The sequence below is a fragment of the Mus musculus genome, chromosome 3, assembly GCF_000001635.26.
Source record: "Mus musculus strain C57BL/6J chromosome 3, GRCm38.p6 C57BL/6J".
Lineage (NCBI taxonomy): Eukaryota > Metazoa > Chordata > Mammalia > Rodentia > Muridae > Mus > Mus musculus.
In genome coordinates, this window is record NC_000069.6 from 154822161 (window position 1) to 154837575 (window position 15415).

At 42.8% G+C, this 15415-nt stretch overlaps 1 protein-coding gene across 4 annotated transcripts in view; it reads right to left on the reverse strand.

Moving 5' to 3' along the window:
* The window catches only part of Tnni3k (TNNI3 interacting kinase), a 269117-nt gene that overhangs the window by 35870 nt on the left and 217832 nt on the right, over positions 1 to 15415 (reverse strand). For 2 of the 4 annotated variants that reach the window (XR_375539.1, XM_011240155.1), the window contains one exon: positions 11486 to 11545. Coding sequence is in view for 3 of the 4 variants with exons in the window: in XM_011240155.1 (XP_011238457.1) it covers positions 11526 to 11545 (20 nt within the window). In the remaining variant the exon portion in view is untranslated. Of the gene's footprint in view, positions 1 to 5320; positions 5491 to 11485; positions 11546 to 15415 lie in introns of those variants that run through there. The other 2 variants (NM_177066.5, XM_011240154.1) reach the window with 2 other exon arrangements.

Sequence of the window (15415 nt, forward strand, 5' to 3'; positions counted from 1 at the left end):
ATAAAGAGATCATAGCTTCACAGAGCAATATCTAAATGTGGAATCTTAAAATCTATGGCAAAACTAAAAGTGCCAGTGGTGAAAGTCCATGCTGCTTTTCAAGATGACCCAGGTTCGCTCCCTGCAACGACACAGTGGGGCAGCTCCAGGGAGAGCTGATGGCCTCTCTTCGCCACCGCAGGCAACAGCATTCATGGGAAGTTCACGCACACATAATTAATATTATATTTATATTAAGTAAACGGGAAGCTGTCTACTCCAAATGGTCCATTTCTTCGTTTTATATAAGGGTAGTAAAAATAGAGATCATGATAAACTCTTTGTGGATTATATTAAAGTTCATCTACATAGATGCAAAAAGAATTACTAAGTGGACAGTGAAGAAGACTCACTATGGTAATGACATCAGATCTTCCCATGTGAGTCTATGGGTTTATAAAACCTCTTTTTTTGTGGTAGAAAAATATAAACTGTTTATAAAATTAATATGGTATAGTAACAGCTAAAAGAAGGGAGTAACAAAGATGGAACTGGTCTTAGTAGGGTAGCACGACTCCTAATACCATCATTACCTCTTAAGAAGTAAGATCATTGGCTTGGACATGGATAGAAAAAAATATCAAAGGAATAGAAGACACCTAAACTGGACCTATGTAAATTGAAGAGCTGTAACGTTAGGAAAAAATAGCTGCCGTGGGCCATTTGGGGAGTGGGATGTCTTTTCTTAGCTGAAAAGAGAGAGAGGAGAAGAGAATGGCCAGTTCGTAGTCAACCACACTCTTATGCCTTCCTGTCTGTTCTTACAGCAGGTTCCCTCTCACATTAGACGTGGCGACTGGTAGTGATACTGTCCTTACAGGACAGTATTGTTGCTTGTCAGAAAGAAGGCCCCTCCCCAGGCTCACATGTTTGAACATGTGGTCCCCAGGTGGTGGCACTGTTTGGGAAGATTGTGAGAACTTTAGGAGGTGGAGCCTTGCTGGAGAAACTGAGTCACTGGGGGCAGGTGTTAAGGCTGTATTTATTGTAGAGCTGTAGTTTCTGAGTATGGATGCAAATTTGAGCAGCCAGCCTCCTGCCGCTATGCCTACTCTGCCCGCTGTCATGGCTTCCCCACCACAATATCCCTCTGGAACTGGAAGACAGAATAGATTATGTCACTTTTGTCAGGGACCTTTTTCTCAGCATCTGATTGACTGAGACAGAGGGTATAGAGTAGAGAAAATGCTGGAACACCTAGTGCTTTTTATGCTTTAGACAAAAACAGACTTGAATGTGACAGAAATGCAGAGGCCACGGTATCCATAGCCCAATTCTGGATACTTTTAATTTGTTACAAATAAAAAAATGTTTAATATGTTCCCCATAGAGTTAAATTTTAAATGAGATGTCATGAACATCAGAATAAGATCAGAAAAAAAGAATTGTCTGATCTCAAAGTATTTACGACGTAATGGGATTGAGGCACTCAGTGAGATGGTGAAATGGTAGAAGCACCCGTCATGGCACAAGGTGGCAGGCTGTGGCCATCTGCGCAGCACAGGCATGGAGGGGTAGCCTCAAGGAGGGCATCTTCAAGCTGCAATGATGAAGATTGCTGAAATAGGTATGGGTGGCTGATTCATGCTTTGACAAGAATGAGGGGTGGGCAAGGTTAAAAACCAATCAGGCAGAGGGCAGTGGCTGACAGATTAAGCATTGTGTGTCAATAGGGCATCCCATCTATTCTAGAACATCTACAGTGTATCTTTTCAGGGCATTTTGTGAAGAGTCAGTTTGAAGTTTGTAAGATTATCCCAAACATTCCAGCATTTTGGCCTAAGGAGTTAGTGGTACCTTTAGTCATTGAGACTGCAATAAATTCTTCACATAAGTTTTGCAATCTAAAGTGCACACATGAGGAGAATGAGAGCCCTCAGTTCAAAACCACCGGGATGCAGGATAAAAATGTAATTTTGCTAATGGCATTAGTATCCAGGATAAAATTCCTCCCTCTGTTGGAGGTGATAGAGAATTGCTGATGGTTTCAAAGCACTACATGAAGAAACACAAGCTGGCAGAGGGCAGGAGGTGCATGGAGAGGTGGGGCAGGAGAGAAGTTAAAGATGGAAATGCTGAAAGAGGTCAGAGTTGAATGTATGGACTGAGGTTCTGTCTCTCTATTACCCTCTGTGTGTGTGTGTGTGTGTGTGTGTGTGTGTGTGTGTGTGTGAGAGAGAGAGAGAGAGAGAGAGAGAGAGAGAGAGGCAGAGAGAAAGAGAGAGACCTGGCACTAAGGACTACATAAAAGGTATATATGAAGTGGAGACAAGGAGCAAAATTATTTAGGGTCATTTAAAACCTGGGGAGGATTATGAATGTAGCTATGAGTTGACCAGGGGAAAGGTTAAGGTAAAGAAAGTTCTATAGATAGACAAACAGAGGGAAGATTAGAGTGGAGGACCCGACCTATGTGTTCAATTCATTGAGCTACCATAGCACACAGTCCATTAATTCCAGGAAAATTAAGTGTGAATCGAGAATTTTTTACATTATATTCACATTGTCTAGGTTGAAATATGTTCCCAGGGCACTAGGCAAGCTATTTAGAGGAGTCCTTGTATTGCTAGCGATTGATCCCAAGGGTGTCTGTTTCAGAGCTTTGAATCCTACATCCCCAGTGTCTTCTCCTGGACAGCTAACTGGGTCACACACTATTCTCAGAGCTGAGCCCCATGCAAACCCTAATTGGTTTTCACATCTGAAAGGTTGTTCATCACTTTGTCATTTCTAAATTTAACATGATGTAATCCATGCACAAGATGGGAGATTTCAGACCCTGTGGGAGGAGAAGTGCCACATGCCGAGTTTCTAAATATATCTGGACACAAAATATTTTAAAAGACGCAGAACTTCAAGAATGGTTTCCTTAATCTCAGATTTTACTCAATTTGTGATTTTTGTACCGAATTAGCTATTTCCTCTTTTTCATGGAGGAAATACCTGACAACTTTCTACCTTGAAAAATTCTTTTATATAGGAAAAAATGTTAACCATAACTAAAGATAAGTATACATAAAAACAATGGAATCCTATACTAAGCCAAGAGTTTTTAAATTTCAATCTTCTGGCTGTTGACACCACAGCTAGAAGTCTGTATAAATGCAATGATTCAGTACATTGTTGAGGAGCCCAAGTCTCTACATTAGTGGGGAAGCACAACCGAAGCCTTGTCCACATTTTTCAAAGTCATGGTGGCACCCATGCAAAATTACACTTTCCTGTGTAATTGGGTAAGATAGCTTTGAGGCTCAGTGCTCACAAGACCAGAGACTGAAGTAGCGTAAATACTCATCCTCATCCTTTAGAGCATCCGTGGTCAAAATAGGATATTGGCAAGGTCTCTTCCACTTGTGCCAGAACTTGAATCTCCTCCCACAGAGAGACCAGCAGGTTAGCACCATGCCTTTCTTTATATTTTACCTGCTTTGCTGTGTTGGAACTACCCACAACCTCCAAGGTTTTCTGTGGCCAAGATGTCACCATGATGAGCTCTCGTTGGCCCTGGATACTGGTCCTTTCTGAGTTTCCCAGATGATTTTAACATGCAAAGTTGGGAACCACTCTAGGCAGGTAGCCCCAGGACCCTGCTGGCCTTAGTCCACCGGTTCCTACATCCTTGGGTTCTTTCACTTTAAGAACTGACTGACTCCCTTCTACAGCCTTCAGAAAACAAGCTGAAAATGCAGGATTGTGAGGAATGCTTGAATCCATTCCTTGATCATCTTCCAGAACAAACTGGGACAAGTCCAGAAAACACAGCATTGGCAAAACACAATGAGCTTCTGGATCCTGCTGCCTCCTGTGCCGGGGGAATTTAGAAAGCACAGCAGAGGCTCCTGTGGGAATCCAGCCGGGCTACCTACTAGATCTCTCAGGAGGATTGCTTATACTTTCTGAGTCCATTCTTCATCTTCAATAATGAAAGGTCTGCCTCTCAAAGCTTAATTACACAACTATTTAGACAGCATTTAAAAGAGTGTCCTGCATTTCACAGGTGTTCCATGGTGGCAGATATTTGAATAGAACATTGGAAGGGATAGTCAGAGCCTGTTCACTGACTCCACTGTAAATTCATAATGACTACCATATATCAATCCAATTTATTCCATTTCCATTCTTTATCTGCTGTACAAATATTTATTACTTAACACCCCTACGTCAGCCAAACTGCAAGATAGTTGAATGTAGCAATGCATAAAATGACACAATTCTTCTCTTGACTCCTTGTACATTTTCACTAAGTGCTTCAGCAGGAGCATTTATCTATACCATGGATCTATACCATTTATCTATACCATTTATCTATACCATGGATCTCAAATAATTAAGACTCTGTTTGCTAGGGTTGGAGCAATAAACAAATTGACCTCCTGTTCACTGACACTGTAAGAGGGACTAAGCTGTTCAGAGAAATATGCAGGTAGGAAAAGAAGCCATAGTCCTACACCACAAAGGACAGTGAGTGGAGAAGAAGCAGCTGAGAAAATGCAAGGAAGCTGCTCTAAGACACATACCAGGCTGTGCGGCTGTCTCCCTACATTCTTACTGTGTCGAGAAGCCAAGCTCTTCCATCCAAATCCCCCTTGCCCCACATGCTGCTGTGCCTCTTGCTCTGTGTCAGTTTCTGAGTGGCAAATTCTTGGACTTGGCTACAGTAGCAGGGTCAGCTTGTCTCTGTCCACTGCTCACTGCTGAAATAGCACCCCTTTTTATAGCTGAGTAACTCTGTAGTACATGGTACCTCTCACATGCTGTCTCTCCATCTTTTGGCAGACACTTGAGTTGTTTCCATTCATGGCCATTATGAACAAGATTTCCATCAACACATGTGTATGGGGATTGTTTGTATGTCTGCTTTCAGTTTTGTGGGCTATATCCAGGAGTGGAATTGTTGAGATAGGAAGATGGGTGCTGCTCTGAATGTCTGGTCTCCACTACCAGAACTGACTCCAGGCTGATATGTGGAATCCTTCCTTGAATTCCACAAGACCACCCTAAAATATATTCAATAATTTATAATGCTTCATCACTTTAGATCTTAGCAGAAGTCTCTCTGGTGCCAGAGCTGTTACTGACAACTTGCAGAAGAACCTAAACTAGCCAAGGATGAAAGTTTAGGTTTTTGTTCACAGTATATTGAAAATGGAATCTAAATTCTTGGCCAGTGTTTTCCAGAGGGATGTTCAGGCTCCACTAGACAGCATCATGTAGGTGACTGTTCAGATCTGGCACCGAAGTCTGGATTTACAGCAAGACCCTTGCTGACATCCGCACTTACCTTTGAGGCCACCCAGTGTAGGACCTTGCATTTAGGGCGTATTCCAACTCAAAACGACTCCGTAAAGCTGCCACATGGCTCCGGCCAGGCCCTCCTCGGCTCAGTAGGCAATCAGAAGAAGAGGAAGGTGACAGAGAGCCACTGCTGTTACTTGATGCAGGAGACATGAGCTGCATGGGGACGGCATGGAAGGCCTTGTTTACTAACTCCAACAGGCAACTGAACTGCAGCTTTCATTTGATGGCTCCTAATTTAATTTCATCTACACTTGCTTCTTCTCCTTCCTTCAACCTCTGGCTGTGAGATCTGCTCAGCTTCATCTACTTTTTCTCCCATTTCTATTTTGAAGCTGGTGTTATTCTTATTCCTATCTTCCCCAAGCACAGTAAACCCAAGTTAAATGAACAAAACGTTATTCAGATGATTCTCATTTCATGATCAAAAGATCGACAACCACATTCCTCATTAAGGTGATAAGATTCACTCATGGCAGAGATCCTTTCAATTGTAGCTAAAATTTTTCCCTGAAGTAAAACAAATTTATACACCATCTTAGCTTCTTTTCTTGTTGCTCAGATAAAATACTCTGACAAAAGCAATTTAAGGGAGAAGGAAGGTTTGTTTTAGCTCACAGTTCAAGATACAGTCCATCTTGGTGGGGAATTCAGGGCAGCATGAGCTTGAAGCAGCTCTGAGATTGCATCCATGGGCAGGGAAGAGTGATAACACATTCTGCTCAGCTCACTCTCTCCACTTTATACAGACTAGGATCTCAGTCCAGGAATGGTGTCATCCAGTGTTAAAATGGGTCTTCCCATAGCAATTAACATAAGACAACCAACACAATCAGGCACAGGTGTGCCCAGGTATCCATTTCCCAGGTGACTTTAGGTCTTACCAAGGAGACAACAGTAACCATCATATTGACTTTTGTAAGAATAGATCCATTTTGTAAGATGAAGCATGGTTTAATATCTAGCAAATGGTTTTTTCCCAAGAGAACAAAATCAATCTCTTTGCTAACTGGCAGTCCTTTGGATTTTTGAAGACAACCTGTGGTCTCACCCTGATGGGATCTTCTCATCCTTTTGGTAAAAATCCTTGGTTTCTCCAAATGCTCCTCATAATATAGGATTTTAACTTATTCAGCCTTCTGATTGCTCTTCACTACAATGCTAGCTTCAGTTTTCATTATTCTTTTAATGACCTAGAGTTCAATTGGGTCCTTTTTTGTTTGGTCATCTCAGAGTAGGAATGGTCAGACCTTTTGTTCTGCAATAGGAGAGGCTCTTCATGCTGTAGCTGCCTCTGAGCTTATTATAGCACTGACAATGTGACCTCGAGACCATGTCTTCCGTTCAGTTCATCCTTTTACTATTGTTTCTATGGCTCTGGGAAGAACAGTGTGTTATTCCTTTCAGAATTATTCTTGTTAATCACGTGGTGTTATTTCACTTTCCAAGATATTATAGATTCTTGCCTTCAAATGTTTTCTGACCCTCTCAAACATTGTCACATCACCAGTGTGACCAGCAGGTCTCCCTTGACCTTGGTGTCAGGCTGACTAAGAAATTGGATAGTGGGGAGGACAGAGCCATATGAGATCCCAGAAGCCTGGCTCATTAATTAGTGTAACCCATCCAATGAGCTCTCTTTGCATATAGGTGCTTTGTCTTCTCCACTTAGGGGAGAGTGTCCCAGAAGTCCTGATTAGTTTGACAAAACAAGCTTGTTTGCCAGATCCTTCCATCCATTGTCCCTGTTTCTGGGTTGCCTTATTTATGGTTTCTATACCTGCAGTGCAGCTCAGTGACCAAAAAGCCAGTTGGAGAGGAAAGGGTTTATTTGGCTCACACTTCCATATTGCTGTTCATCATGGAAGGAAGTCAGGACAGGAACTCAAACACGGAAAAAATCTGGAGGCAGGAGATGACTCAAAGGCCATCCATGAATGAGTGCTTCTTACTGGCTTGCTACTCCTCGATGCTCAGCCTGTTTTCTTATAGAACCCAGGACCAGCAGTCCAGGGGTGGAACTACTGACAATGGGCTGGGCTCTCCCCCATCAATCACTAGTTAAGGAAATGCCCTACAGCTGGATCTTATGGAGACATTTTCTCAATTTAGGTTTCCTCTTTTCAGATAGTACTGTGTGTCAAGTTGCCATAAGAGTAGCCACCACAGCTGATCCCATGACAACCTGACACACACAGATAACTACTAAGCCATACCTTTCCTTTCTTATTTATCCCAATAACCTTACATTAAAATGTAAATAACTTTAAAAGTCCCACAGTCTTTAGTAATTCAAACACGGTAACATTTTAGTCACTTAAAAAAATCAGCTTCTGCAAAGCAAAAGATACCGTCAATAAGACAAAAAGGCCACCAACAGATTGGGAAAGGATCTTTACCTATCCTAAATCAGATAGGGGACTAATATCCAATATACATAAAGAACTCAAGAAGGTGGACTCCAGAAAATCAAATAACCCCATTAAAAATGGGGCTCAGAGCTAAACAAAGAATTCTCACCTGAGGAATACCGAATGGCTGAGAAGCACCTGAAAAAATGTTCAACATCCTTAATCATCAGGGAAATGCAAATCAAAACAACCCTGGGATTCCACCTCACACCAGTCAGAATGGCTAAGATCAAAAGTTCAGGTGACAGCAGATGCTGGCGAGGATGTGGAGAAAGAGGAACACTCCTCCATTGTTGGTGGGATTGCAAGCATGTACAGCCACTCTGGAAATCAGTCTGGCAGATCCTCAGAAAATTGGACATAGTACTCCTGGAGGATCCCGCAATACCTCTCCTGGGCATATATCCAGAAGATGTCCTAACCGGTAAGAAGGACACATGCTCCACTATGTTCATAGCAGCCTTATTTAAAATAGCCAGAAGCTGGAAAGAACCCAGATGCCCCTCAACAGAGGAATGGATACAGAAAATATGGTACATTTACACAATAAAGTACTACTCAGCTATTAAAAAGAATGAATTTATGAAATTCCTAGGCAAATGGATGGACCTGGAGAGCATCATCCTGAGTGAGGTAACCCAATCACAAAAGAACTCACACAATATGTACTCACTGATAAGTGGATATTAGCCCAGAAACTTAGAATACCCAAGATATAAGATACAATTTGCTAAACACATGAAACTCAAGAAGAACGAAGACCAAAGTGTGGACACTTTGCCCCTTCTTAGAATTGGGAACAAAACACTCACGGAAGGAGTTACAGAGACAAATTTTGGGGCTGAGACAAAAGGATGGACTATCTAGAGACTGCCATATCTGGGGGTCCATCCCATAATCAGCCTCCAAATGCTGACACCATTGCATACACTAGCAAGATTTTGCTGAAAGGACCCAGATGTAGCTGTCTCTTGTGAGACTATGCCGGGGCCTAGCAAACACAGAAGTGGATGCTCACAGTCAGCTATTGGATGGATCACAGGGCCCCCAATGGAGGAGCTAGAGAAAGTAGCCAAGGAGCTAAAGGGATCTGAACTCTATAGGTGGAACAACAATATGAACTACCCAGTACTCCCCAAAGCTCGTGTCTCTAGTTGCATATGTATCACCTCATGTCTCTAGTCGGCCATCAGTGGAAAGAGAGGCCCATTGGTTGTGCAAACTTTATCTGCTTCAGTACAGGGGAACGCCAGGGCCAAGAAGTGGGAGTGGGTGGGGGAGCAGATGGGGGACTTTTGGGATAGCATTGGAAATATAAATGAAATAATTACCTAATTAAAAAAAAAACCAAAAAATAAAAATAAGATTGGGCATGGAACTAAAGTTCTCAAAGACAGGAAATACAAATGGCTGAGAAACAAAAAACAAAAAACAAACAAATAAACAAAATCCAATCTCTCTAAAAATCCAAAAATCCCTTTTAAAAGTTCAAAGTCTTTCAATATTGGGTTCCTTTAAAAATTGAAATTAAACTAAGTACATTCTTCAAGAAGGAAGAACCAGGGCACAGGCACAATATAATTAAAGCAAAATCAAACCCCACCAGTATATAAACATCCCTGGTGCTGCTTACTGGCTTACTGGCTAGCTGCTCCTGCCTTGCTCACCCTGCCTGCTTTATGTAGATGGTAGGACAAGCAGCCCAGGGATGGCACCACCCAAAATGGGCTTGACCCCTCCCTCCCATCAATCACTAATTAGGAAAATGACTTACAGCTAGATCTTCTGGAGGAATGTTCTCAATTTAGGTTTCTTTCTTTCAGTGGCTCTAGTTTGTGTATCCAATTGACATAAGACTCGCCAGCACATGAGGTACTTCCTATCCCCATCTAATCCTGTCCCAGGATAGGAACAGCCTTGTCTGGTTAAAGTCTGTGAGTGACATGAGAGGATTCTTGGAGCTCAGACCTGAAGGTATCTTGTAACAGCCAAGTCCTCCAGAAGATGCCCTTATCAGGAGTTAGCCCTCAAGTCTCACACCAAGGAGCAGCTAATCTCCCCATATCCATAACTTTCCATACCAAAAGGAAGGGAAGGGAGGCTTTAAGTCAGAAGAATGCCCCCTTTTAGTGAAAGGCTTCCTCTCCAGAAGTTTCTGTGAAGAAGGAGACAGAATGACTGGGGCCTGCAAGCCTGGAAGTATTTCCCAATAGAGTGGGTTCCAGGAATGCTGAGATGGGATTTGTTGTAGGAAGGAAATGTTTCTTGAAGGATTCTCTTTCTGATTTGTTGTGCAGGCTCATGGCCTCTGCCCCTTCCCTCTGCATGCGCATGGACCACAGGCTTGTGTGTGGTCCCTATATTTTCCCGTGCGTTTGAAAGATATTATTTCTGGATGGGTGCTCCTGTTTTAGCTCCTTTGCCTATTTTTAAATGGTATTTCATGATCAGGCATATAGCAAATTAAGGCAATTATTGAGAAAATTAAAGCAAACATCTCCTTGATGTTAAGGTAATTTTTCTCATTAGCCTGATTTTCAGCATCAATCACTTGGTGTCCTGTAAAGGCTCTGCCTTCCAGTGGATTTGTGCATTTTTTCAGATAGTGTCTTTCTTCTGTATTGAACACAAATGGACAATAGCTTTCTAGCAGGCTCACTGCTTCTGTACAAATTTGTAGAAAAAAAAGATTAAATATTTACCTTCCAATATGTTTTTTATATTTACAAATCTTAAATATTTGCTTTATTTACTTATTTGTAATAAATAAATAAATAAATAAATAAATAAATAAATACACACTCCCATGTACACACGGTGTGGTGTGTGTGTGTGTGTGTGTGTGTGTGTGTGTGTGTGTGCGTGTGCCCATAGAGGCCAAGAGTTATGGAAAATTGTGAACTGCCAGACACAGGTGTTGGGATCTAGATTCGAGGTCTCTGACAGAGTCATAGACACTTTTAGATACTCTTCTCCAGCCCCCATTCTTTTAATCTTTTCATTTTTTTTAAACTTACCTATTTTTAAGCTTAGCATGACTGCAAACATCCTCTGGCCTGATTATTTTTGTAACCACCAAAATTTGATACGAATTTGCTTCTGCCCCTAGAGAAGCAGCAGTCTGCTCTTCCTAGGGGCATCATTGGTCAGCTATGTAGCAATGCAGTACACAGTCAGTCCTTGTCTTCAAGCGCCCTGTCGCTTATGTTCCCTGACTGCCTTTGTAACCTCCCTAGCAGGTATATTGTAGAGACTCTCATACGATTTCCTTTGTCTACCAAACCCTTGAGGAAATGTACTGTAAGACATTACCCAGGAGCCTCACACCAGGAGAGGGAAAGTGCTGAAGCCTGGGATCAGCCAAGGGGGATCTTGGACCCCAAAAAGAAGAAAGCAATTTCAAGACAATTCTGACAATTTGTAAGAATGCCCTGTAGGAGACTGGACCTTAGACAGGGATGATGGCCAGGACCTTATCATGCCCGGGACTGATTAGTTGTGGATACTTCTTGACTTGTGGTTAAACCTGAACTTCTTCGTGTCAGAGGGCAGAAGAGCAACCTGTGTGCAGGTATTGGGGACCCTTCTTCCCATTGACCCAGCTTGAATTGTTTCATTTCACTTGTATATGTAATTGGCTTGTCAGAGCTTCTAAGACCAAGCTTCTGACCCTCATGTACCTGTGATGTCTTGGCAGTTGTGAGCTTCTACATAGATGCTTCAGAAGGTGAGATTCTTACCTCCACGTTACACAGGCACTCCTCCAGCTTCCTAACGACTTCAGAGAACTCGGGTCTTCCCTGTAAAACAAGAAAGGACTATTTTTCTCCCTTAAGAATAAAAGAAAGGAAACGCTTTGGGTTTGAAAAATTGAGTATTTGCATTTGTAAAGAATGAGATTAGCAATAAAGTATATTTTTATTTAAAATGCACTTGTATTGAAGAGCTAATTGAATGTTCATTTACTGTTCATGGAGGGATGTTGAGTCTTTCTGTGATAAGAGTTTTAACTCAGAATTTGGAACTACATTCAGATAATGAAATAGTGGAAAGTCTTTAATTAGCTTTGCATGTTTTTAAATGGCAGGGTTTCTTCTTCAAAACGGAAGAATAAAAGCGAATGCTGAGAACTGTTAACCAACTCGATGCCTCACAGTGTGGTGTGCGCATCCCAGAAAGAACCCCTGGCCCTCACTTTGTAATCAGCTTCATTTCTGGAATGACATCTCTTATTGACAGCCAAGGCCAGACTAAGGACCTCACAACTCTGCCCTACTTTCAGACTTAGAGTTTTAGCTTCAAAACTTGCCATCGAAGATATTGGTTATTACAAACTGCAATGCCATATAAGTTTGGTTAAGTGGTTATTGTGTCCGTTGTATATTTCAAGCCTTGTTCAAGTCACAGGGGATATAAAAATAAATGAGGAAATACAGGAAAAATTCTTGAGATCTTAGAAAACGTTGGTCTCTTTTAAAGAAATAATATGTTTCCCTGTGTCAGATACTAAGGACTGTGCACCCTGCCACGTCTCCTTTTATGAAAGTTTCACTGCCAGGAGGGGGAGAGGCCCATTGAACGTGCGGGCTCAGCAGCCAGCTAATTTAGAACCGTAGCAGAACAATTTCTCCCTCTCTATCTATTCCTCCCCCGAGGACACTGCTGGCTCCGGAGCCTGCACAAATGGGAGCGTCGTTGCTGGAGAGCTCAGTCCTGCTCCTCTGAGTTGGTGGGTGAGCAGCTGTGTCTTCCTTGCTGCTGCCTATAAGGGTTTCTCCCTTTAGAGCACCATGTCATCACCTCTTCCACACAGTCTGTTCTTTGGTGTCTTAACGACTGGTTTACAGTCAAGCTCTGCATGCTCAGTTCCTTTACTGTACATATTGAAAGTCTTAGCACCCTGGCCTACAGGCCCCTTGTCTCCTTCTCCCTAGTGAGTTTTCCCTCTCCATTGACATGGGCGCTCTCTCTTGGGTCCTATCCGAGTCTCATAAACAGGTCTATGAGGTTCTTCCGTGTTCCCCATCCTACTCTGACATTACTCAGTCTATGCGAAGTCTCTTCCTTCGTGTGCCTCACTTGTAGAATTTTAGCTCTAACACCCTGAATTCCTGGTTCTCCCAAGTCGTCTTACCAGGAAAAACAAAGCCTTCTCATTGAGACACTTTCCATAGGACCTCAGGCACCACAGCATCATCTAACTCTCCATTTCCTGTATCTTACCAGCTTTACCCATCCCTTTCTTTGTCTTATATTTCACCACAGTTGGTCACTCCTGTTACCATTCTCACCCACAAAGCCCAATTTCCTTATTCTTTCTTGTCTTTGAATTCTCCTCAAAAATGATGCCAGCCTCATCTTAAGATCACATTCAGCGCAGCTGGCCTCTTGCACTGCCGAGCAAGCCTCTTACTTATGTCTGGCCTACGCTCTGTCACATCTTGCAAACTCTTCTAGCTCTCCAGTTCCCAGGATGACATCGCTCTACTCACCTGTTCCTCCCCACACATAGCCTTCATCCCTTTTGTTCCCAAGGATAGATGGACTTGCCTACCTTTACCTGCAGCTAGCTGTCACGTGTATGCTCTGTCGTGTGTGTGTGTGTGTGTGTGTGTGTGTTTTCTGCCAGCAATTCTCCCCACTTCGTGCTTTACCTGACAGTGTTTATCCCACGGGTCTACAGATGCACAATGTTTTTCCCCATTTAAAAATCAGCAACAAAATAAAACTAGTATGTGGACGCTCAAGGATCTACCCTGCTCATCATCGGCTTGCTCACTTTTACCCACAAGATGCCCTAAAAGTTGTCTAATCCTGTCTTTGAACACCCCCACACCTTCACACCAATCATACTTTCTCTGCCAACATCTTCCTTGTGAGGAGAACAAATACCTCCTCAATGTTATATTTCAGTGTTCCTCTTACTTTTCATGGCATTAAGCACACTCCTTTGTCCCTAAGATGTCTTCTTGGTTGACTCTGAACCTTTCCCTGTCTCTGCCATTGACTCTTTGGTTTTCCTCCTTCCCTCTACATTTTCAGTTGTCCCAGAATGATTTCATTTTGAGTCAGTTTGTTTATAAACTCAGCCTCTCAGCCTCTTGTCTATAAACAGGTGCCAGCTCTCTACCTCTGGTTCACTTCTCTCCAGCTGTGAACTTGCCAGCTCCTTGCCCATAGGACCAGGAGAGAAGAGAGAGGTCCATGTCCCTCCCAGGTCACTCTGGGGCTGAGCAGGATGGCAAGTGTCCACAGCTCAAAAGAAACACATCGAGCCAGGAGTCTTGTCAAAGCAGGAACTCAACTTTATGGCATCAGCCTCTATGTTTGGAACATAGGGAGGGAGATTTTTGGTGGGGTAAGATGATGTAGGAGCTGGGGAAGGGTGACAGAGAATATGGGGTGACTGACAGGGCCAATGGCAAAGCTCTATGTCAGCAATGGCAGGGCAGAGGCAGGGCCAAACAGGTCTTGCTGAGTCACCCTGATAAGGAAGTGACTGAGAAAGGTCTCAAAACTCAAGCCAGGCTCGGATTTGTCCTCAAGGCCCAAACCAGGGCCAAAATGGAGCACAACATGAACTCTAACCTTTCCGGTTCAGTTAATAACAACAGTGTTTACTTGCTAAGATCCTAAGCCACAGACCACCCGTGACTTCTTCCTTTCCTGTGTTTGCGTCTAGTGTACTGTGAAGTTATAAAGACTCTCCTTCAAAGTTAATCTACAGCCTCCATGATCAACCTGCCCACTGATAATCATTGCAAGCACTGGGAAATTTTAAAAAAGATCCTGGAGCCAACCATGTAGAACCACAAGGCAAGGACACAAAGGAAGTCTTAACCCTTGTTCTCTTTTTAGTAATAACATTTATTTTGAGGCTAGATATCCCAAATGCACCAGAGGAATTCAAATTCCTATAGTTTGAGTAATCAGAATTAAGAGGTCAGAATTCAGAACCATTGCAATAAAAGGCCCATTACTGTATAAGAAATGAGTCCAGATTTAGGAGTCTCCAGCAAACTGTATGTTTTAGTCGCTGTTTTACCTTGTTGTTTCTATGGGCCAGGAGCCCAGCACAGATTAATTGGTTCTTTTCTGAGTCTCATCACACTGAAATCAAGGTGCCCAATGTAGACAGCTCACAAACTGGATGTGCGGTTTTCTCCTGGCCAGCATGGGCTCATGTCTCTGACTGATTCCTCTGTGCTGTTCCTGAGAGGATAGTCCCCACAGGACAACCTTCCTCTAGGATAAGACAGAAGAAAACCAGAGATAGAACAGCTCCTTGTCTCTACATGTTCTGTGCATTCCCCCTGCAGAGGGGTGATGCATACATGTATAATGGGCAAGGATCTCATGGGTCATTCTGGAACCCTGCCTGTCACAAGCAGGCAGTCAAAATCAAAGGGATGCTAGGGGAGGTGACTCCAGGATCCTGTGTGAACTACCTAAGCCCTGAACCACATACACACAGGCTATACTCTCTGTTGCCTAGTGAGGTCACATTTATGGATCATAAGGCCTTGTTCTGAATATTCTCTCACAGTAGAATTGTCTGACACGTATGCTCTGCCTAAGAGAAAACCTTCACACTCTGCAGATCCAACTAATAAAACACATCCTTTTGGTATGTAAGTGATTCCATAAAATAGCTCTCCATCTTTTGCTAG